Source organism: Stenella coeruleoalba, assembly GCF_951394435.1.
Source record: "Stenella coeruleoalba genome assembly, chromosome: 3".
Taxonomy (NCBI): domain Eukaryota; kingdom Metazoa; phylum Chordata; class Mammalia; order Artiodactyla; family Delphinidae; genus Stenella; species Stenella coeruleoalba.
Genome location: NC_137148.1, coordinates 30,858,143 through 30,884,054, shown reverse-complemented (window position 1 = coordinate 30,884,054; position 25,912 = coordinate 30,858,143). Strand labels below are relative to the sequence as shown.

Below are 25,912 nucleotides of genomic sequence, written 5' to 3'. Positions count from 1 at the left end.
CTCTTTTATTTAGCCCTTTGGGGGTCTCACAACCCCTCATCATACAAGACACAGCATTATCTATCACTCCAAAAAAGGAAAAAAACACTATCCTGGGACATGTATTAATTATAGAAGTCTTTCTTCCCCACACTAATATAAACTGTGAAAGTCTGGCCAGAATTCTGATAGAACAGCCGGAAAACTTGTTACCAAAAGATCGTTCATCAAATTCTGGTTGGGAGAGGAAAATCCGTGGTAGAAAATCTTACAAGACATATAAGTCCTTCACTTGGTCTTCTACCAGTGTGATGTAATATGGTGCTGGGTTTGGACAACAGAGCACTGGTCATTACTGTATTATACATTATACATTTTATAAAGAATAGCGTGTCATTTTGAACACCTACAAAATTTACATATCTGCAAAATCAAGTTCTCTTTTCTTGATATTTTATAGCATCAAGTATGTTTCTCCTTCAGGGTCGTGTTATCTAGTAGGTGATTCTTCACCCAGTTTTGCCATTCGTGGCAATTATTTCTATACTAGGAAGTATAGATATGTTTAAATGCCAATTCAATAAAACACCAAACTCTTGTGTAGAGAAGAAAAAAAAAGTTTCTAACTAATCAAAAGGGAAACATTGACTGTTTCTATTGCTTTGAAGGACTAGAAATAGAAGCAAAATAGTAAACAGAAAACATTTCCATGAGACTGCTGACACCAAATAAGTAGTAGATGCCTTTTAATACAGCATGTTGCAGGGTTAAATGACACTAGAAAAGGAATAAAGTACTAAACTGGACAAGCCCTGCTTTTAGTCCTCATTCTTCCGCCTTCAATGATTTATGAAGCCTGAAGCAGGATGTGATAGATTCTTCATCTAATTGTAACTCCCCAAATGAGATCACCGTCAGACAGATAATTATAGGAAAAGACAACTCACTATAGGTTTTGAATCTGGATTCCTGCAGCAAACGTTATTTCAAAGAAGAAAATGTTGAATAGAGACTCTAAATAACTGCTCCTGAACTAAGAGTCTACTGGTTAAATTTATAAATTGTTCTTTTAAAAGAGACTGGAAATGAGAATAGAAATGAAATGATAAGCACATCAGAATTCATCTTCTAAGGAAGAATAAAGATTAGAATTTTGATAAAATACAGTGACAAATTCCAAGAAATAATTTTTACTTCAAAGCAGAGTGTGTTCTACAAAAGAGATCCAGGAAACAGATCATATTCATTAACAGTATAACGACCAAAACAAATTACATTCATTACAGTTTTAGATTACCAGTATTTTAAGCATCCACAGTAAACTTGCTTCCTCCACTGAAATCAAAACATAGCTATTTTTAGTAGGTCTGAAAAAAGATCATCTCAAGTTTTAAAGAAGGAGACAATTAAAATTTGTACTTCTTTCATCAAATCTAAAAGAAAACATATTTATGCTCTGAAATTCCAAATTAATTAGAAAAAACTATTAACAAAAAACAAAAACAAGAGAAGCTGGTACGGAATAGGCCATTATAGTAAGTCCCGATAAGAACATACTATAATAAAATATAACAGAAGGTAAAGCAAAATTAACAAACACATTTTCACCAAACACCTACCATGTGCCATACATTGTTCTCACCACGGGAATATAATGCCCTTCCCACCCACAGGGCACCAAGGAGTCCCTTACTCCAATTCGGTCACTGGAAAATCCAGAAATGTCTGAGAAGAAGAGTACCAAAGATAACAGAAGTGTTGAGAAAATATGACCCACAAGGAAAGGTTAAAACAACAACAACTAAGTTTGGTTCACTTAGACAAGAGAAGACAGAGCAGCAACTTTATAATCTTAAAGGAAATAGAGGATGTTGACCAGCTGTTCTCCAATTCCTTGAGGACTAGAGTAAAGGATGTGGGCTCTAAGCATGAGAATGTGAGCCTAAAAATAATGAAAAAAAAAAGATATGATGGTATGGGATTTCATAAACAGAAATGGAGGTTGTAAACTCTTCTGTTAAAGTCTAATTTTCATATAGGAGAGTTGAGCCGTGGTCCTCAGGTAGGCAAGATGGACTCTGGAAGATAATATTGAGACACGGAGCAACGTATGCCTGATGCCAGATGGCAGCTGATGAAGCAAAAGCCAGCAGCTTTGCCTGTGGCATACTTATGTGAAGGGAATCTATCACCAGTGTAGCAGAGGGGACTCGCACTAGGATCAAAGACATTATTTTATTTCCTATAATGTGAACGTCCTTGCAAATGTGCAGTGATCTTCGCGCTTCCTCCTAGGCACATTTGCTGCAATTTCATTATTTATTTCACATAGTTTTCCACCACAGTTATGATTTTTTTAATTAAAAGAAAATCTCCTGGGCTTCCCTGGTGGCGCAGTGGTTGAGAGTCCGCCTGCCGATGCAGGGGACATGGGTTCGTGCCCCGGTCCAGGAAGATCCCACATGCCGCGGAGCAGCTGGGCCCATGAGCCATGGTCGCTGAGCCTGCACGTCCGGAGCCTGTGCTCCGCAACGGGAGAGTCCACAACAGTAAGAGGCCCGCATACCACCAAAAAAAAAAAAAAAAAAAAAAAAAAATCTCCTGGTGCTGGGTGAGATACAGGGATCACATTCCACTCAGTCTCTCCCTCTGAATGCAGTTATAAAACCTAAATTTCAGGTTTCTGAAAACTAAATAGTAGTAGGTGGACCGGGGAATTAGCCCAGAATTCAAAGTATCACTAAGGTAGCAGTGAGTTTACTATTTCCCCACTCTGGTACTCCACCCTATCCCCCCCTACAAAAAACCTGTAATGAACAAAAGATCAAAAGTTTAAATTAAGGCAGCCTCAGTTCAACTGAATTTTCCTTTTGCCTCGGGCTTCAGTACAGCTTGGCATAGCGCTGTTACTGATCCCATTTTTATTTAAAGCACTGGAATTTTACTCATCATGAATTTTATGCATTAATTCTTATTTTTTATAATATTGCATTAAAATGTTAATTTGCTTTGATTACTGAGTTTTTTGATACCTCCTTCAATTTTGTGCTTGAGTTTGACCCTAGTCCTGGCCTTGATTCAACCTATATCTCACTCTATTACACAAAGGTTAGCTCAAAATAAACCACACACCCAAAATGAACCACATTAAACCATAGAACTTTTAGAAGAAAACAGAAGAAAATCTGTGTAACCTGGAGTCAGTCAAGGAATTCTTAGATGTGACACCAAAGCTACATTCTACAAAATAAAAAACTGATAAATTAGACTTTACCAAAATTAAAGTATTCTGGAGGAGCTTCAAGGTGGTGGAAGAGTAAGACGCGGAGATCACCTTCCTCCCCACAAATACATCAGAAATACATCTAAATGTAGAACTCCTACAGAACACTTACTGAACACTGGCAGAAGACCTCAGACCTCCCAAAAGGCAAGAAACTCACCACGTACCTGGGTAGGGCAAAAGATAAAAGAATAAACAGAGACAAAAGGATAGGGACGGGACCTGCGCCAGTGGGAGGGAGCTGTGAAGGAGGAAAGGTTTCCACACACTAGGAAGCCCCTTCGCGGGCGGAGACTGCGGGTGTTGGAGGCGGGGAGCTTCAGGGCCGCGGAGGAGAGCACAGAAACAGGGGTGCAGAGGGCAAAGCAGAGAGATTCCCGCACGGAGGATCATTGCCGACCGGCACTCACCAGCCCGAGAGGCTTGTCTGCTCACCTGCCGGGGCGGGCGGGGGCTGAGAACTGAGGCTCGGGCTTCGGTCGGATCCCAGGGAGAGGACTCGGGTTGGCTGCGTGAACACAGCCTGAAGGGGTTAGTGCGCCACGGCTAGCCGGGAGGGAGTCCAGGAAAAAGTCTGGAGCTGCCGAAGAGGCAAGACTTTTTCTTGCCTATTTGTTTCCTGGTGCGCAAGGAGAGGGGATTCAGGGTGCCGCTTAAAAGTACCTCCAGAGACAGGCGCGAGCCGCAGCTATCAGCGCGGAACCCAGAGATGGGCATGAGACACTAAGGCTGCTGCCGCCACCACCACGAAGCCTGTGTACAAGCACACGTCACTATCCAACGTCCCTGTCTGGGAGCCTGTGCAGCCCGCCACTGCCAGGGTCCCGGGATCCAGGGACAACTTCTTCGGAAGAACACACAGTCTGGTGCAATGTCACAATGGCCTCTGCCTCCGCAGGCCCGCCCAACATTCCGTGCCCCTCCCCCCCTCCCCCCCCCCGCCCCATCCTGAGTGAGCCAGAGCACCCGAATCAGTGGCTCCTTTACCCCGTCCTGTATGAGCAAAGAACAGACGCCCTCAAGTGACCTACAGGCAGAGGTGGGTCGAAATCCAAAGCTGAACCCCTGGAGCTGTGCGAACAAAGAGGAGAAAGGGAAATCTCTCCCAGCAGCCTCAGGAGCAGAGGATTAAATCTCCACAATCAATGTGATGTACCTGCATCTGTGGAATCCCTGAATAGACAATGAATCATCCCAAATTGAGGTGGTGGACTTTGGGAGCAAAGATATATATATTTTTTTTTCCCTTTTTCTCTTTTTGAGAGTATGTATGTGTATGCTTCTGGGTGTGATTTTGTCTGTATAGCTTTGCTTTTACCATTTGTCGTAGGGTTCTGTCTGTATTTTTTTTTTTTTTTTTTTTTACTTTTTAAAAATTTTTCTTAGTAATTATTTTTTATTTTAATAACTTTCCTTTATTTTATATTATCTTCATTCTTTCTTTCTCTCTTTCTTTTCTCCCTTTTATTCTGAGCCGTGTGGATGAAAGGCTCTTGGTGCTCCAGCCAGGTGTCAAGGCTGTGCCACTGAGGCGGGAGAGCCAAGTTCAGGACACTGGTCCACAACAGACCTCCCAGCTCCACGTAATATCAAATGGCAAAAATCTCCCAGAGATCTCCATCTCAACGCCAAGACCCAGCTTCACTCAACGACCAGCAAGCTACAGTGCTGGACACCCTAGGCCAAACAACTAGCAAGACAGGAACACAACCACATCCATTAGCAGAGAGGCTGCCTAAAATCATCATAAGGCCACAGACACCCCAACACACCACCAGACGTGGACCTGCCCACCAGAAAGACAAGACCCAGCCTCATCCACCAGAACACAGGCACTAGTCCCCTCCACCAGGAAGCCTACACAACCCACTGAAGCAACTTTAGCCACTGGGGACAGACACCAAAAACAACGGGAACTACAAACCTGCAGCCTGAGGAAAGGAGACCCCAAACACAGTAAGGTAAGCAAAATGAGAAGGCAGAGAAACACACAGCAGATGAAGGAGTAAGGCAAAAACCCACCAGACCTAACAAATGAAGAGGAAATAGGCAGTCTACCTGAAAAAGAATTCACAATAACAATAGTAAAACTGATCCAAAATCTTGGAAATAGAATACAGAAAATACAAGAAACATTTAACAAGGACTTAGAAGAACTGAAGAGCAAACAGACAGTGATGAACAACACAATAAATGAAATTAAAAATTCTCTAGAAGGGAACAATAGCAAAATAACTGAAGCAGAAAAACGGATAAGAGACATGGAAGATAAAATAGTGGAAATAACTACTGCAGAGCAGAATAAAGAAAAAAGAATGAAAAGAATTGAGGACAGTCTCAGAGACATCTGGGACCACATTAAACACACCAACATTGGAATTATAGGGGTCCCAGAAGAAGAAGAGAAAAAGAAAGGGACTGAGAAAATATTTGAAGAGCTTAGAGTTGAAAACTTCCCTAATATGGGAAAGGAAATAGTTAATAAAGTCCAGGAAGCACAGAGAGTCCCATACAGGATAAATCCAAGAGGAAACACGCCAAGACACATATTAATCAAACTATCAAAAATTAAATACAAAGAAAAAATATTAAAAGCAGTAAGGGAAAACCAACAAATAACACATAACAGAATACCCATAAGGTTAACAGCTGATCTTTCAGCAGAAACTCTGCAAGCCAGAAAGGAGTGGCAGGACATATTTAAAGTGATGAAAGGGAAAAACCTACAAGCAAGATTACTCTACCCAGCAAGGATCTCATTCAGATTCGAAAGAGAAATTAAAATCTTTACAGACAAGCAAAAGCTAAGAGAATTCAGCACCACCAAACCAGTTTTACAACAAATGCTGAAGGAATTTCTCTAGGCAGGAAACACAAGAGAAGGAAAAGACCTACAATAACAAACCCAGAACAATTAAGAACATGGGAATAGGAACACACATATCGATAACTACCTTAAATGTAAATGGATTAAATGCTCCAACCAAAAGACATAGACTGGCTGAATGGATACAAAAACAAGACCCGTATATATGCTGTCTAAAAGAGACCCGCTTCAGACCTAGGGACACATACAGACTGAAAGTGAGGGGATGGAAAAAGATATTCCATGCAAATGGAAATCAAAAGAAAGCTGGAGTAGCAATTCTCATATCAGACAAAATAGACTTTAATATAAAGACTACTATAAGAGACAAAGAAGGACACTACAAAATGATCAAGGGATTGATCCAAGAAGAAGATATAACAATTGGAAATATTTATGCACCCAACATAGGAGCACCTCAATACATAAGGCAAACACTAACAGCCATAAAAGGGGAAATCGACAGTAACACAATCATAGTAGGGGACTTTAACACCCCACTTTCACCAATGGACAGATCATCCAAAATGAAAATAAATAAGGAAACACAAGCTTTAAATGATACATTAAAAAGATGGACTTAACTGATATTTATAGGACATTCCATCCAAAAACAACAGAATACACATTCTTCTCAAGTGCTCATGGAACATTCTCCAGGATAGATCATATCTTGGGTCACAAAACAAGCCTTGGTAAATTTAAGAAAATTGAAATTGTGTCAAGTATCTTTTCTGACCACAACGCTATGAGACTAGATATCAATTACAGGAAAAAATCTGCAAAAAATACAAACACATGGAGGCTAAACAATACACTACTTAATAACGAAGTGATCACTGAAGAAATCAAAGAGGAAATCAAAAAATACCTAGAAACAAAAGACAATGAAAATATGATGACCCACAACCTATGGGATGCAGCAAAAGCAACTCTAAGAGGGAAGTTTATAGCAATAAAATCCTACATTAAGAAACAGGAAACATCTCGAAAACACAACCTAACCTTGCACCTAAAGAAATTAGAGAAAGAAGAACAAAAAACCTGCAAAGTTAGCAGAAGGAAAGAAATCATAAAGATCAGATCAGAAATAAATGAAAAAGAAATGAAGGAAACGACAGCAAAGGTCAATCAAACTAAAAGCTGGTTCCTTGAGAAGATGAACAAAATTGATAACCCATTAGCCAGACTCATCAAGAAAAAAATGGAGAAGACTCAAATCAATAGAATTAGAAATGAAAAAGGAGAAGTAACAACTGACACTGCAGAAATACAAAGGATCATGAGAGATTACTACAAGCAACTCCATGCCAATAAAATGGACAACCTGGAAGAAATGGACAAATTCTTAGAAAAGCACAACCTTCCGATACTGAACCAGGAAGAAATAGAAAATATAAACAAACCAATCACAAGCACTGAAACTGAAACTGTGATTAAAAATCTTCCAACACACAAAAGCCTAGGACCAGATGGCTTCACAGGCGAATTCTATGAAACATTTAGAGAAGAGCTAACACCTATCCTTCTCAAATTCTTCCAAAATATAGCAGAGGGAGGAACACTTCCAATCTCATTCTATGAGGCCACCATCACCCTGATAGCAAAACCAGACAAAGATGTCACAAAGAAAGAAAACTATAGGCCAATATCACTGAGGAACATAGATGCAAAAATCCTCAACAAAATACTAGCAAACAAAATCCAACAACACATTAAAAGGATCATACACCATGATCAAGTGGGGTTTATCCCAGGAATGCAAGGATTCTTCACTATATGCAAATCAATAATGTGATACACCATATTAACAAATTGAAGGAGAAAAACCATATGATCATCTCAATAGATGCAGAGAAAGCTTTTGACAAAATTCAACACCCATTTATGATTAAAACCCTCCAGAAGGTAGGCATAGAGGGAACTTTTCTCAACATAATAAAGGCCACATATGACAAACCCACAGCCAACATCGTCCTCAATGGTGAAAAACTGAAACCATTTCCACAAAGATCAGGAACAAGACAACGTTGCCCACTCTCACAACTATTATTCACCATAGTTTTGGAAGTGTTAGTGACAGCAATCAGAGAAGAAAAAGAAATAAAAGGAATCCAAATCGAAAATGAAGAAGTAAAGCTGTCACTGTTTGCAGATGACATGATACTACACATAGAGAATCCTAAAGATGCTACCAGAAAACTACTAGATCTAGTGAATGAATTTGGTAAAGTAGCAGGATACAAAAGTAATGCACAGAAATCTCTAGCATTCCTATACACTAATGATGAAAAATCTGAAAGTGAAATTAAGGAAACACTCCCTTTTACCACTGCAACAAAAAGAATAAAATATCTAGGAATAAACCTACCTGAGGAGACAAAAGACCTGTATGCAGAAACTTATAAGACACTGAGGAAAGAAATTAAAAATGATACAAAGAGATGGAGAGATATACCATGTTCTTGGATTGAAAGAATCAACATTGTGAAAATGACTCTACTATCCAAAGCAATCTACAGATTCAATGCAATCCCTATCAAACTACCACGGGCATTTTTCACAGAACTAGAACAAAAAAAATCACAATTTGTATGGAAACACAAAAGACCCCGAATAGCCAAAGCAATCTTGAGAAAGAAAAATGGAGCTGGAGGAATCAGGCTTCCTGACTTCAGACTATACTACAAAGCTACAGTAATCAAGATAGTATGGTACTGGCACCAAAACAGAAATATAGATCAATGGAACAGGATAGAAAGCCCAGAGATAAACCCAAACACATATGGTCACCTTATCTTTGATAAAGGAGGCAAGAATACACAGTGGAGAAAAGAGAACCTCTTCAGTAACTGGTGCTCGGAAAACTGGACAGGTACATGTAAAAGTATGAAATTAGAACACTCCCTAACACCATACACAAAAATAAACTGACAATGGATTAAAGAGCTAAATGTAAGGCTAGACACTATCAAACTCTTAGGGGAAAACATAGGCAGAATAGTCTATGACATACATCACAGCAAGCTCCTTTTTGACCCACCTCCTAGAGAAGTGGAAATAAAAACAAAAATAAACAAATGGGACCTAATGAACCTGAAAAGCTTTTGCACAGCAAAGGAAACCATAAACAGGACAAAAAGACAACCCTCAGAATGGGAGAAACTATTTGCAAATGAAGCAACTGACAAAGGATTAATCTCCAAAATTTACAAGCAGCTCATGCAGCTCAATATCAAAAAAAACAAACAACCCAATCCAAAAATGGGTAGAAGATCTAAACAGACATTTCTCCAAAGAAGATATACAGATTGCCAACAAACACATGAAAGAATGCTCAACATCATTAATCATTAGAGAAATGCAAATCAAAACTACAATGAGATATCATCTCACACCGGTCAGCATGGCCATCATCAAAAAATCTACAAACAATAAATGCTGGAGAGGGTGTGGAGAAAAGGGAACCCTCCTGCACTGTTGGTGGGAATGTAAATTGATACAGCCACTATGAAGAACAGTATGGAGGTTCCTTAAAAAACTCAAAATAGAACTACCATACGACCCAGCAATCTCACTACTGGGCATATACACTGAGAAAACCATAATTCAAAAAGAGTCATGGACCACAATGTTCATTGCAGCTCTATTTACAATAGCCAGGACATGGAAGCAACCTAAGTGTCCATCAACAGACGAATGGATAAAGAAGATGTGGCACATATATTTACAATGGAATATTACTCAGCCATAAAAAGAAACAAAATTGAGTTATTCGTAGTGAGGTGGATGGACCTAGAGTCTGTCATACAAAGTGAAGTAAGTCAGAAAGAGAAAAACAAATACCGTATGTTAACACATATATATGGAATCTAAAAAAAAAAAAAAGATGGTCATGAAGAACCTAGGGGCAAGACGGGAATAAAGACACAGACCTACTAGAGAATGGACTTGAGGATATGGTGATGGGGAAGGGTAAGCTTTGACAAAGTGAGAGAGTGGCGTGGACATAAGTACACTAAACGTAAAATAGATAGCTAGTGGGAAGCAGCTGCATAGCACAGGGAGATCAGCTCGGTGCTTTGTGATCACCTAGAGGGGTGGGATAGGGAGGGTGGGAGGGAGGGAGACGGAAGAGGGAAGAGATGTGGGAACATATGTATACGTATAAGTGATTCACTTTGTTATAAAGCAGAAACTAATACCATTGTAAAGCAATTATACTCCAATAAAGATGTTAAAAAAATAATGTATTTTGCCTTGTAAAAGACTCTATTAAGAAAAAGAAAAAAACAAGCAACAGACTGGGAGAGAATAGCCCAAGAACTTGGTATCTAGAATATATAGAGGACTCTCAAAATTAATAGTAAGAAACAAACAACCTCATTTAAAACAGGGCAAAAGACCTGAAGAGGCATTTCACCCAAGAGAATACAACTATGGAAAATGGACACATGAAGATATTCAACATCACTGGCCATTAGGAAAATTCACATTATAACCACTCCACACACCTATTAGAATGTATAAAATAAAAAATGCTACAATACAAAGTGTTGGTGAGGATGCAGAGTAAGTAAAAAACACATACACTGTTGGTGGGAATACAAAATGACATTGTTAATCTGAAGATGGCTTGGAGTTTCTCATAAAAATAAATATACACTCACTATATGACCCAGCAAGCCTACTCTTAGGTATTTGCCCTAGAGAAAAGAAAACTTACATTCACACAAAAACCTCTATACGAATGCTTACAGCAGCTCCATCCGTAATCTCCAAAAATTAGAAATAATCAAACGTCCTTTAGTAGATAAAAACACTGTGCTATATCCATACAGTGGAATACTATTCAGCAATAAAATGTAACAAGTTATTGATACGCACAACTAACCTGGATGAGTCTCAAAGGATTCTGCTGAAAGAAGTTGATCTAAAAAGGTTACACACTATGTAAGTCCATTTGTATGACATTCTTGGAAAGTCAACACTATAGTGATGGAGAACAGACCAGTGAATGCCAGGGATAAGGAGTGGAGAGCGAGGGAGGGGGTAAGAGGGTGACTATAGAGGGATGGCACAAAGGAGTTTTTAGGGGGTGATGGAACTAACTGTTCTGTATCCTGATTGTATTGATGGAACTATAGGAATCTATAGGGGTTAAAAATCACAGAACTGTGCACTTTAAAAATAATAAAAAATAATCAGCACTAAGCTTGTTCCTTTCATTTTCCCTACGTAAAGCATTTTAAGACTTGATAAGGTACATATTAACAGTTAAACCATCATGAAATTGGTGGTTTCTTTCCTCTCTATTCTCACGTGCCTACAGATGAACACTCAACTGCACTCTTTAAATCCTGAGAACTACTGTCCTGGAACATCCATAGCATGATACCTGTAGGTGCAATGAAAAGTAATTTAATCACATCTTATGGACACTACCCCCATTCTGGACACTGTGAGGCTAACTCAGCAGGGGACTCCAGCTGAGTTCCAGTTACTGAATCTGAAGAAAGGGTTTAGTAAGTCAAATCACAAAAGTGGTAAAAATGTAATATTTTTTTCCATCATAACCCAATGGCATCTCTTTTCTTCGCTACTTAAAGAAAACCTAAATGTCCATCAACAAAGGAATGGATAAAGAATGGGTATGAAAAAAAAAAAAGAATGGATGTGGTACATACAAACAATGGAATATTACTCAGCCACAAAAAGGAACGAAACTGGGTCATTTGTAGAGACGTGGATGGACCTAAAGAGTGTCATATAGAGTGAAGTAAGTCACAAAAACAAATATCGTATATTAACGCATATATGTGGAATCCAGAAAAATGGTACAGATGACCTTAATTGCCAAGCAGACACAGAGACACAGATGTAGAGAATAAATGTATGGATACCAAGGGGGAAAGGGGTGGGGTGGGAGGAATTGGGAGATAGGGATTGACACACAGACACTATTGATACTATGTATAAAATAGACAACTGATGGGAACATGCTGTATAGCACAGGGAAGTCTACTTAATGCACTGTTGCACTACTATTCCTTATGCGATCCTGACTGGGCAAAGACATCGCTTGAATCCTTTATTTCTAGAAAACGCTTAAAGACGTGTGATTCGGCCTGAGCTGGGACTTTATATCAGTAAGACAGATCATTAGTCTATTCCCAGTACAAAATGGAAGAACAGTTGAGTTCTTCAGCTCCTTCAGAGACAAGCTTTCACAGGCACAGCTTCATTAACTCATTAAGTTTGAAGTAAATTCCCATATTAGTCGTTATCTGTATTCAAATATAAGAACAAAGACACATTCCAAAGCCAATTCTGAGGACTCCTTGGAATATCCATTAATTTGAATGACCTTTCTTCTCTCATTCACATGTACAAATAACATGGGGGGATTGTAGTCTGAAGAGTCAGCATGTCCCTTACACTTATTAATTAAGATACATAGCTAGATTCATGAAGGGTCTATTATTTCATGGCCCCATTATATCCATTTATACTTATTCAATCTCTTTCGATATAAAATATCAATATTCTCTCCTAATAAGAACACAAAAACTTTTTATGTGAAATGGAAGTGCTAATCCTTTCATTTTATATGTTATATGTCATTTTATATATTGACACATATAGCAATTTTCTTGGACATCAAAATTCATTAATTTAAAGGTCATATCTCAGTATAATCTGTGGGTAATGTGATAAGATATGATGTTTAGAAAAATAATGAGAACTCAAGTTCTCTTCAGAACTTCACCTAACTATATAAAGAAGGAAAGACAGCTGGTATTTTTATGGAAATTTTTGTTCTTTTAAAGAAATCTCTTTCTTTTTTTTACACAATATGGACCTTACCTTCTCCTCAATATATGCAGTAGGCTATCTCTGTAATCGGATAAGTATGTCTGAAATAAGAAACTTTCCCCACCTTTTGGTAAATATATAAACTATTACTTAATTAACATAACTTTGACAATAATTATGTATTTTTCAACCAATACCTATGATAATAAGGGGCAGAGATACAGCCTGTAGGTAGGTAGGCAGTAAGTAAGTAAGTGTGCCTACTCCGGATTTCATCTCCCACGGGAAAGGGATATTGCAGAGAACAAGTAGTGGTAGAAAGAAACAAAACTCTAAGATAATCCTTGTTCTTTGCTATCTATTCTCTTCAATGCTTAAAAAGCATTCCTAAAGATAATCAAATATTCTTCAGATGATCACAAATGAGTTTTTTTCTTCCTTAAAAGACCTTTACTATTATCTCTCTTATATGGGCACCAGGATTCTCAATCAACTTTGAAATGCCTACAGTCTAGTTGAAAATGCCAAAGCAAATTTCCCTTCCCTTCCGTTCAGTAGCCGTGCTAAATGCTATAGCTATGTTTTAAAAATAAAGGTTTAGTTTTTCTTTTTCTTCTCTTCACTTTGTTCATTCAGTGTTTACAGAAACAGAGATCCCTCACCAAACTATGTAAACAAACAAATTAGAAGAGAAGTTGGGACCAAGCGTGAAATTTCTGGCTGTTTTCCTTTCCACCTTTTTCTTCTCTCTACACAAGGGAATGTCTGCTCTCTCTTAAATTACTGCCCAAAGCAACTGAGGTGAAGAGGCCACCATCTTAATACCAGGTCAAAACAACTTCATTTCACTATGCTTGGGTTAAAGAGTATAAATGGTAATATACTAGTACAATTGCATAAACCATGTCCCTTGATTTATATTAGTAAAAAAGGAAATTCTATTAATCATTTTGCAACAAAGTATAGTTTGATGAAATATCACTAAGCTAATAATAGTTTTAAATGTTATGTCACAGCATTTCCTGAAATAACTGGAACTTTGAAAAGACTTAAAAATTTCTATGTTTCTTCTAAACATAATTACCTTTTACAAAAATGATAGGTCATCTCCAAATTACATTTAGTCCATTCCTTCTCTCCTATGCTTTTTCACATAAAATAGAGTAATGGAAGCTTTTTACACAATATATAAACATGCTAGGGTCCCATCTACACAAAGACAAAGGTGAGTTTTTAAATTCAAGATCAAATTATATTCTGGAATTTATCTTAGAAAAGAGGCTAAGCACATTATTCAAATTACAACGAAGTAGATGATAAATGAGGATATGCATTTTTTTTTAAACTTGAGGAAACAAAATTGGACTAGGAAAAGGAAACACCTAAAAATAATTTCAGCAGAATTGTAAAATGTGTACAAACATCACACAGTAAAAATAGTAAATGTTAAACACTTGTCATCTCCTAGCAAAGAGCGTTGAGAGTCTCTAAACTGAATAGAGAAAGAAACATTTTCAGAGCATATGACAATGCAGAGAGTGCAATTAAAACCATTTTTAAAGTTTGTTTCAAAACTAAATATGGAAAATATAATTGTTATATTTTAAAAAGCTATTTATTGTGAAGATTGTAGGACAGTTTTTAGTTATTAGGAAATTAATTGTATAGATTGTTAACATTCCCTAACTGAAGACAATGTTTGGCTCCCTATCTATATTGAGCTTGGCATTCCAGAATATAACTGTCTAGGGATTTATTTAGTTTTAGAAAAGGGTGTGGGAAAATGCAGTCAATCATACTTTACTGAAGTAAATGGCTTTAGGATAGACCTAACAGCACCATTGCCTGTGCCTAGTCAAACAAGCAAACAACTAAATGTTGATATTAAGAATATGAGATGCTGCCTTTTAGCTAAATTAAAACTCAATACAGTAAGTACCTTATTATAGCAGAGTGTGGTGTTTCCAAAAGAAATGACAATCCTGGCTTTTCATAACAAAAATACAATTAAATAAAAGAGGTGTTTTTTGGCCCTTCTAGCAAAGTGTCCCCCCTCTTTATCCATCCCAAAGAATGAATTTGTTTATTTTTCTACATTCCAAGAAGACTTAAAACTTGAGAAAATAGGGATCAGAGGGGCAGTTTAAAGTCCCTTTAGCATACCGTTCTACAATATAAACAGAAAACAATGCTGTCTGATGTTAACAACCAAAAAAAGACAAACAAATCCTAAATCAATGATTTAAAAGGCCACTTTAAGGTGTGTGGTTTTGTCCCTATTTGAAGTTCTCTCTTCATCCATCTATTAAAATGGGTCTCAAAATCAGTTTTCTGACTTTTCTAAGATAATTCAATATGATAAATTCTGTTTCCTTAATGACCTCACTCTTTTCTTTGTATCTCTTCACTTGCTCATCCCTTAAATGCTCTGGTTTCCTAGGGCTCATATTCTCCATCCTTCATGCCCTTTCCGTGATCAAACTAATCAGCAACCAACATTTCAACTATGAACTATAAATACTCCTCCCAAAACTGTGTCTTCTTTCTTCTAAGCACCAAAGTTATCTACCCATCTGCCCACTGAACATCTCCACCCAGAGGTCCTAAAGGTACTTCAAGTTCAACGTACCAACAACATACTCGCTGTCTTTCTTCTAAAACCTGCTATCTTTTTTTGTTTTCTTTTAATTGCAGGGAACACTGACCCAGTCTCCTAAATTATACATATACAAATAAATACTACGTCTTGTAAATCTAACCTTCACACTTCAATAAAAATCAACGTCTAAGACCTGGATCTGAAAATGTCATTCCTTTGTTTAAAAAAAAAAAAAAAAAAACGAGAAACAAAAAACCATAAGATAAAGTCACTTTATTATGGTATACAAAGTCAGTTTACCCTTCCATCTCTAGATACTTCTCTCCTGCCTCACTCTCCAAAGACACACCTGTGCTCTACAGTATGCATTACTTGCACTTCCCAAGTATACCATTCACTCATTCAATAAACAAGCACCTTCTATGTGCCAGGCACTGTTCTGAGCATTGGGGATATTGCAGTGAACAAAACAGACAAAGTTTCTGCCCTCATGGGCGTACATCCTGGTGGAAGCAGACAGACAAAAACAAACAAATATATAATAGATGAGATGGTGGTAAGTGCCATGGACAAAAACATCTAGTTAGAAAAGCAATTCAGAGCAACAAACAGTGTGTTCTGTACACTTATGACATCCACATGTCTTTAAAAGTACGATCATACTTCTATATCCCTTAATTTAATTACATTTCAACTTAAATTATAATTTAAAAACACAACCCCATGAGTAATACTGAGATGTATAGTCGTTGAGAGGCATTAAAAACAAAACAAAACAAAACCAGCTTACTTCTGGAACAACCCATTATAATAATTTTATTTTTTGAGATTAAAGTTGATAGAGTCAAGAGTGTTTTTCGTTGATTCTAGTGTTTTAGTTGGCTCCTGGATGCACCCCAAAAAAAGTATTATTAGTGTTGGCACATTTCAAATTATGTCATGAGATTAGAATCTATAAAACTTAAAGTACTCATCTAGAATTAGTCTCATTGTTAGTTCATTGTCTCTATACCATGGTTTCAAATTTAGTGCCTACAACTTAAGACTCCACAGTAATATTAAAACATTAGAGACAGGAGCTTTTTGCTGGTGATTTAAAAACAGTTGTTCAATTGTCTGAATCATTTAAGTACATAATATGTCTCAACTGTTTACGTAGAGCTGAAACAACCAGAGAAATCTACATAAGAGCACTGTTTAAGATACAGGATATTACTAAAGGATTTGACTATGAGCCAAAGAAAATTTGCACAGACATTAATTGGCCTGTTTCATACTCGAAAAATAACAATGATTTGCCTTACCATCTAAATACTAATACATACTTTCAAAGACTTTAAAGGAACTCAGATTTTCCTCTGGGAATCTTCACTATTATTGTATTACATACGGCTCCAGTCTCTAGACATGAATGAATGAATGAATGAATGCACGCATGCTGGTGTTTTAGTGCTTACATAAATATGTAAAGAAAACTAAAGGGGGGTTTTTCAGATGTGGAAGTTAAATCTGAAATGTTTTAAACTTCTAATAACTAAATAGATATTAACCTCAGTGGAAGCTGAGTCTTACCTTAATGACACCTCTAACAAGGAGGATTCTGTCAAAGTTTTCAAACAATGATACACTTCATCACATTCTGAGGGCATAACGTTTCACTTCTGTCCATAATCCCTGAATCCTTACAAACATGTACATTGTGGGAAGCTCCTTTCTGTACGTTACATGAAGATCAGCTTCTTCTCTCCTCAAATTGGTTGGCAGAGCGGGTAAACATCCCAGGCCCAGCTGAAATTCTGACTAAAGTGTGGGCCTATAGGAAATATTGGGTTGGGGAGGGAAAAGTGTAGATAAGCCAGTCTGCAATGTACTAATAATTCCTGTGTTGGAGAAAAAAAGCAGCTACCACTGTACTGTAAGGGCAAGAACTTATGTTCTGTTTCAAAACCAAAACCAAAAATGGCTAAGAGGCAAACTTCACTTCATTCTCAAGGCTGGGAGGAAAGAACACACATACCGCATCTGTGATGTCTATTTCATACACCCTTTGGAAAGTCCTGCGCTCAAAGAAAACAAGTTTGCCGCTGCCACATCCCCTTTGAACAGACGTACCGGTGACTATGAGTTTATCATCTGGACTGAAACAGCAGTCAGTCCTACAGACAAAAAGAGTTTATAAGTATAGGCTTATGATGCCACAACAGTGCAGTGATAATGAGTTAAAATATAAACAACCTCACTGTAATAAGAGACAACTCTTACATAGGGTTTATAGTAAGTCAGGCACTTATATTAATTCACTTAATACTCACAATAATCCTATGAAGTAGATACTATTATCCCCATTTTACTGATTAGGAAACTGAGGCAGGAAGAGGTTAAATAAACCTTGTCCAAGATCACAAAAGTAAGTCGTACAGCTGGGATTCGAACTTAGACAGCCTGACTCCAGAATCTGTGCTCTAATTTCTATACATTATAATATCTTTCAATGTAAATAACGTGTGGGAAAAACTCAATATAGACATTAACCCTGTCTATACACAAATAGACAGTGTATGACTTACATCTAAGTAGTGATTATTTTGATCAGTTTGGGAACTATTTTTATCAGCACCACCTCTCAAACAATTTGAGTTTTGTCAAGTCAAGCACCATGAAATGAGGAGCAGCTTGTACCGCTGGAACCTAATTGATGGCTGTGATTCAACAGCTCTTGTGATGAGAGGTCTGGCCACCTGACTGTGAATAATCTAAGACATGAGCCAAAGACGCTATCTAGTTAGCATTACCTGCAGCAGGCATAAGGCTCAAAAGATTCGTATCGGCTATAAATTCATGTTTGTTTATCCATCTGTTTGTTTTAACAGATAAATGCCATGGGCAATAGACTGTGTCAGAGTTAGTGCTCTGAGATTATACAGCTTCCTCCATTTGCTGCTTCCATTACCTTCACACTCTCCTTGTTGGTCATTATTTAATACAGGTGAGAAATTTTATTTCTACCAAAATAGACATTTTTGCTTAGGCACCAATTGTAGGACTTAGAGATGAAATCCCAACCTCAGCTGTTTGCAGAAAAATCTTTAAAGCTTCAGTTACCAAGTCAGTAGAATGCAGATAACAGTGTTCAGCTACCCAGAGCAAGACAGTTTGAATAAGTGACAGTTACCGAATTACTGATTGAAATGATGATAAGAAAAAATTGAGAAAATGACATATAATATTCAGTAACTATGAAGAATTGCTTTAATGGTAGGAGGATTCAAATTTTAAAAGAAAACAAAAGACAGGCCTACTCTGTCATTTATACACTATTAAAAGAACAATTCAACCCTTTAAAATGTTTTTACTACCCCAAGACCTATGTGTGCATACAATATATATATTCACACACACAAATACATGAACAGCAATGATTTCAACTTCAAAAATAGAATTTTATATTCTGAAGAATGTACGAAATGAAAGGAAAAATAAAAATTCATCTTTCAAAAAACCTATTTCAATCACTCTTCAAGTCCCTTTTCTAGAAAATGTAAGACACATACTATAAATTAACATGAAGATGAAAAAATTACTTGTCCATTCTCTTGTGCTTATCGAATATTAAAAATATGCTACTTACATTGGGAACATGGTGGGAAGACCCGAGGCTGAAAAAAGTGGCTTATTAAACTGTCGGATGTCCCATAATTTTAATGTATCATCACCTGATAGAGGAATGAGAAAGGAAAAAAAGAGAAAGTAAATTTTGCAAAAAAAGAACCAGCCCCAAGTTTAGAGTTTGCAAAACTTAGTGTATAACTATAAGAAAAGGAAGGGAGAGAGGGAGGCGGGGGAGGGAGGGAGAGAGAGAGAAAGTAAGGAGGCAGGAGGGAAGGGGATGCACATAACACATTTTACTTTTTAACTAGGGAGTTTGAGAGCCGTAGTTGTGAGAACAGTAGAAAGATACATGATAATGAACTAGCTTCCTAGAAATTACTTTCCAGATTGATGTAGCATCTGTAGGCTAGAAGGAACCCTGGAGAATCTTCTCTAAAAAGTGACTTTAGAGCAGATGGTAGTTTCCCTGTGGTATATCTGAGCATAACTTGACTTCTTAAGAAGATATTAATTTAGCAACCACCAGGACTGAAAATAGTTCAGTTCACAACAGATTCTTTTTCCCACCAGTGTGTGGGTGAAACTATCCATTAACATTAATGAGAGTGAGCCAATGTGATTCCTTTCCCTCCAGTGTAACTCTGTCTGTGGATATCATTCTTCACCTGCTGGGGAGTATAGCTTTTCCAAACCATTTAAAGCATAATTAATATTCTTTAAAGAATCACTTTTGAAGTATTTCTATAGGGCTACTAACTAATTCCTGTTCACAATGAAAGCCAAAACTCATATAAGTAATATCTTTGCTGTCCTTTTTCCCCAGTGTCCGCAGCTGAGACCTGCCTCAACCCCCTGGGTCCAATAAGGAATCAGTACCAGATGCAAGTGGGGTGAGTGGAGAATTCAATAAAAATCCCCATTCTCTCCCCAGCAACCCTGACTGTGAAACCCAACTTTTGGCAGGTGCTCTAATCCACAACTGGCTGGATTGGAGACCTGCTTATACTGGAAGAACTTAACATGTTAAGACTAACCTTTTTGCTTTTAGTCTTTAAAAGAAGGTTACACATCCCCACAATCCTCAAACAATAAGAAAACATTAATCTGTATTAAATAGTTGAGTTAACCTGGCAGGTTCTGGAGCTAGCAGGAGCACCTTACAACACTCTGGGGACTCTGCTGAACAGAGAGACTTCCATCTGGTATACTCTATACACCCAGGAAGGAGAATGGTGGAATACAGTATACATGTTCTGTAGACGACATGTTACCCAACAGCTAGTATAGGATGGAAGGGGAAGGTAAAAATTATCACTAAAATGGCTTTGACTGAAATGGAGTTAATCCTATACTTCTAAGGCAGTAATAACCAACTGGGTGGGGCTGGGCTATTTCAGAATCCTCCAGGAAGAATTTTCAAAGTACACTCCTCTGTTATTCCCCTCTTCTTTCCCCACTCTACCTTGGAGATTGGGGTATACCACTCTAGAGGTGTGAGAGTGAATGTGAGAATTTACTAGTGGAGGATTTGTGATTTTGAAAATCTTCCCAGGGGATTCAGATACATTCTTGGGGTAAGAATCACTGATGTAAGTACAGAGTATAGTACATAGCCTTAATTAAGAGTCATCTTAGGACTCAAAGAACAGGTTAGAATTGATGAACCAAAACATATATTTTATACATATCCATCTTTGCCATGTATACCGTAAATAGAAAATACATGTGCATGTGATTTGATTTTTAAAATTATGTGAGGGTAGTTTGGGTATAATATATCAATAGAAGGCTTCCTTGGAAGAAGGAGAATCTGGATAGAGCTCCCAAGGGTAAACGGGCATGGACCAGTTAAACTGAGGGGAGAGCTGTGCCAACTCTATGTTCCCCTCACTTCCATACCCTCTACATCAGGCTGTAAATTCTTTCAGGAAAGGAACCCTGCTATGATGTCCACAGTTTATGCCAAGCACCTAGCATAATGCTTAGCCTTAGCTCAGATCAGTTGCTCAATATACAGTAAAGTGAGTGAATGAATGACTAAACTCAGTGTTGCTAGATTAATTTGGCCTGTGGAATAAAGACTAAATCCTTTATGTGATATTTAAGGCTATCTGTAACACGGCTCCAACCTACTTATCTTGATTCTTTTCTCTCCCCACAAATGGGCCTATTGGAAGATCCTCAGTCACGCCCCATGCTTCCCCCTAATGCTTTGTTCATAAGCTGCCCTCACTATTTTATTATTTCCTTCTATCAGCATACTACTTATTCACGTGAGAAAGATTTAGCAAAAAGTTAGAAACAATCTGTATTCAATCATATGAGTGTGGATAGGTAAACTTACAATACGACCACACAGAATTACATAGCTCTTAAAAAAAATAACATCCAGGTATACAAATTTTTTTAACTGAACTGAATTAGTGTTTGAACTGAAAAAAAATCAATGGTCAGCAAATAGAAGAGTTTGAAATACCAGACCCAGAACTATAAAATGATATAGAAAGAATATAGAATATCTACAAAAGTCCATAAGGTAGAGGCAATGGTCATCCTTGCAGGCTCCAAATGCTGATGGAATTTGGAGCTAAAATGAAAACTTAGGCAAAAAAGTACATATTTTCTAAATTTTACTTGATAATTTTAATAAAATAATGTTGCCAAGTTGGAAATGCATTTTAATGAAAATAACTAGACTGGCAAAGGTACATTAACAAAAGCACAGCTAGCTTTACTAAGCACTAGGATATTAGTGTGACATTTGTTAGAGTTACATACGATCATTTTATATATAGAAACATTTTGAAAAGAAAGCTTCTAACCTACCTCCACGAGAGGCAAGGACATTACCATCATAGGAAAAAGTCACGCAAGAAGTATCTGTGCCCGGGTCATGAGCTTGTTTATAGTGGAATTTAGGATGAACCTGTTTGCAAAGACAAGCAAAGTGTTAACATCTCATCTGAATTCAGATGAGAACATTTTTGTGGCAAGAATATTTTACTTTATCATCCAAAATATGATATATAGCTACATGAAAAATATTAATTTCACCTGATGATAGTTTTTTTATTTTGGAAAAAATTTCAAAGGGCTTTTTAAAACATCCATTTGCTTTAATAAGTGAAAAGAAGAGACAAGGTTAAGTTCTAGTAGGAGATATTTTTCAGACTGCCTTAGCAAGCTCTGAGCAACACAAGATTAGCACCACATTTAGTTCTTCTCATTATACTTATAAAGTTTTGGGGACCATTTCCTACAGTTATCTGAAAGAATAAATATAAATAAAAATGACAAATGAACATATTATTAACTCAAAAATATCACTGTATTCCTAGTATATGCCAGACACTGTGCACATGGTTGTAAGTCTTGAACTATCTTTAGTGTGCCTGTAGGATAATGTTGTTGTTGATGATGATGACGACAGCTAGCCGTTACACAATGCTTACCATACCCTAGGCACTATATTCTTTTACTAACTTGCCTGTGGTGCTCACGTTCACTCTAGAAGATTATCTTCATTTTACAGATTAGGAAACTAAGCACAGAGACTTAAGTACCTTGTCCAAAATCACAGAGCTAGTAAGTGGTCGAGTTAGGAGTTTGAACCAAAAAGCCTACCCTTAAACACTACCCTATACCCCCTCTCTACGGATGTATGTTATTAGTCTTTTTACTTGCAATGTCACTTCTAAACAGTTAATGACTTATAAAAGTAACTCTATTACACTCATCTTGCCACCCAGGTATGATTCAGTAACCAGAACAGGCCAAAGTACTAGGGAGTCAATTATCCCAGATCCACCAGGCTGGATAATTACACAGTGAATGGCCAGGGACATTACTAGTGATGACAGCATGTAGGTCTCTCCTGGCAGCCACAGGTATAGGAATACAAATGACCCATCTCCATCAATTTGCAGCAACCATAACAAAGAATGAATCACAAAACAGAGCTCACGTACATTAGCCTCCCCATAATATCCCCAACACTCCATCACTGAGCTTTCACCAAAAAGTTTCCAGTAATGAGGACACACTACCTCACAAAAGCAAGCCTTCAAAAAAAAAAAAACCTGTATATACTGAGTTAAAATTGTCTTCTCAAATACATCACTTAACTCGGACCTTCTGTTTTAATAAGGACCAGAGCTTCCTTGGCCTTCTGCGGAACTGTTACACTCAGATTTCTTTTCACTACATTCCTAGGTTAGTTCTAATGATTCTTGTGTCCCACTGTCACAATTTAAATTTAAATAATTTTTCAGAAGGTTAAATGGTAATAAATAAATAATAAAACTGTCTTCTCTCTTCCATGTGACAGTCTTAGAAATTTATATTAAAGACAGTAATCATGCTTCCTCTTTTCATGGATATAAATAATTCATTGATTCATCTTTTTTTTTTTATATTAGGAATCAACTGTATGGCAGATACATGGGTTAGCAGGGAAACACACATGTGCCGAGATAAACATGGCTTCTCTTCTCAGAGGTGATAGACGGTCCCCCTGAAAGGACACAGATAAGCAAACAAAGTGACAAGTGGTACAGTGCGGAAGTACAGAGTAATTTGAGAGCACTAAAGAGAGGTTCTTAATCAGAGCATGAGAAGAGAGGGAAAAAAAGAGGGGCAAAAAGAAACCAGAGACGCAGTGGATAAAGTAAAAGTTAGCAGACGAAGGAGCAGGATGCAGGGTCTAGAAAGGCTATTCCAGTCAGAGGGTACTCACTGCATTGTGGTAGCAGAATTTTGAACCCCATGACCTCTGCGATCGCTGGTGTTATGCCCATGAATACGTTACTCTACTTAGCAAAAGGGACTTTGCAGGTATAATGAAGGTTATTAGTTAGCCGATAGGGAGATTATGTCCTGGATTACCCAGGTGGGACTGAAGAGTCACATGAGTCCTTAAAAGCAGAGTTTTCGGGACTTCCCTGGTGGCTCAGTGGTTAAGAACCCGCCTGCCAATGCAGGGACATGGGTTCGAGCCCTGGTCCGAGAAGATCCCACATGCCGTGGAGCAGCTAAGCCCAGGCACCACAACTACTGAGCCTGTGCTCTAGAGCCCGCGAGCCACAGCTACTGAGGCTGCATGCCACAGATGCTGAGCCCACGCTCAGCAACTACTGAAGCCTGCGTGCTCTAGGGCCCCTGTGCTGCAACTACCAAGCCCAGGTGCCTAGAGCCTGTGCTCCGCAACAAGAGAAACCACCTCAAGGAGAAGCCGGTGCACCGCAACGAAGAGTAGCCCCTGCTCGCTGCAACTAGAGAAAGCCCACGCACAGCAATGAAGACCCAACGCAGCCAAAAAAAAGAAAAGCAGAGCTTTCTCCTGGCTGAGGACAGAGAAGGAAGCCATAAAGACGTGCCAGAAAAGGAAGAGAGATTTTAAGAATGAGAAGCGTTTGACATGCCACTATAGACTTAAAAGATGTATCAAAGAAACAGGGATCTGAACATGGGTTTTAACTGCATAGGTCCACTTATGCACAGATTTTTTTTCAATAAATACATAGTACAGTACTACATGATCTGTGGTTGGTTGAATCCACAAATGTGGAACCATGGATATGGAGGGCAGACTGTAAAGTTATATGTGGATTTTCAACTGCTCGCAGGGTGGCGAGAGGAGTGTGTGTTGGTGCCCCTAACCCCACACCTCCCCACGTGTTCAAGGGTCAAGTGTACTTTGACTGTAGCCTGGTGAAACCCTAAAACCCTAAGAAGAGAATCCAACCATACTATGTCAGGCTTCTTACCTACAGAAATTGTGAAATGATAAACTGGTGGTTTTGTAAGCCACTAAATTTGCGGTACTAATCTGTTACTAAGCGATAGAAAACCAACACACGCATATTGGAAGGCCTGAAGGGAAAGGAGCTGGTTGATTCCAAGAACTAAAAGAAGTTAATCACGTCTAAGAGGAAAAGGACAGGTGAGAGGTGACATAAGCAGGACCCAGATCACGGCTTGTAGGCCATGTTAAGGGCTTAAATTTTATCCTGAAGGTAAAAGGAGTTGCTAAAGGATTTTACACAGAGGAGTAGTAGTGTGACTAGGTTTGCTTATCTTTAAAAGATCATTCTTGGACACATGGAGAATAGATTGAACATATTTTTTTTTTCCTCAGAAAAGCAGAACTCCGCTACTAATCTCAATAAGGAAAATATGCCACTTAGTTATATTTCAACAACTTATCAACTCCTAAACTCTAAATAAAGCTTTTGAAAGATACTACAGTGGTAAAAGTTTACCAGAAAGTCCTATACTTACATTTGGCCTCTCAGTGAAATTAATTTATTTGTTTTAAATGTTTTATTTATTTTTAATGCTAATAAATACATATATACATCTTAACAGAAGGAAGACCCATCACTTCATGAATTACCAGTAAGGTAATGTGGTATAGCAAAAAGAGCACTGGTCCAGGACTAGGAGATATGAAATCTGGACTTAGTTCAGTCAAAAACTAGCAGTATGACTCAGGACAAATTACTTAGCCTCTCCAGATCACAATTTTATCTTCTGTAAAGTAAATGGATTTGAACTAGATGACTAACTGATCGACTAACTGATCAAATGTACTTTTTATTATTAATAGAGCAAAATAGATCATGAATACCAATATTCTAAAATATAAATACACACACATATATATAGATATGTACATATCATGTACCAGTCAGGTGGGATAAAGAACCTTAAAAGCTGCAGAATCCAAAGCAATCATATCACGTACACTTCTGCACGAGCC

The 25,912-nt window shown here is 37.8% G+C and overlaps 1 protein-coding gene across 2 annotated transcripts in view; it reads right to left on the bottom strand.

Moving 5' to 3' along the window:
* WDR70 (WD repeat domain 70) overlaps window positions 1-25,912 on the bottom strand; it is a 308,244-nt gene that overhangs the window by 27,937 nt on the left and 254,395 nt on the right. For both annotated transcript variants that reach the window (XM_079916599.1, XM_079916598.1), the window contains exons 11-13: window positions 21,979-22,078; window positions 19,172-19,256; window positions 17,561-17,699 (exon numbers count right to left, since the gene is read on the bottom strand). In XM_079916599.1, coding sequence (XP_079772725.1) covers window positions 17,561-17,699; window positions 19,172-19,256; window positions 21,979-22,078 — 324 coding nt within the window. The remainder of the gene's footprint in view (window positions 1-17,560; window positions 17,700-19,171; window positions 19,257-21,978; window positions 22,079-25,912) is intronic.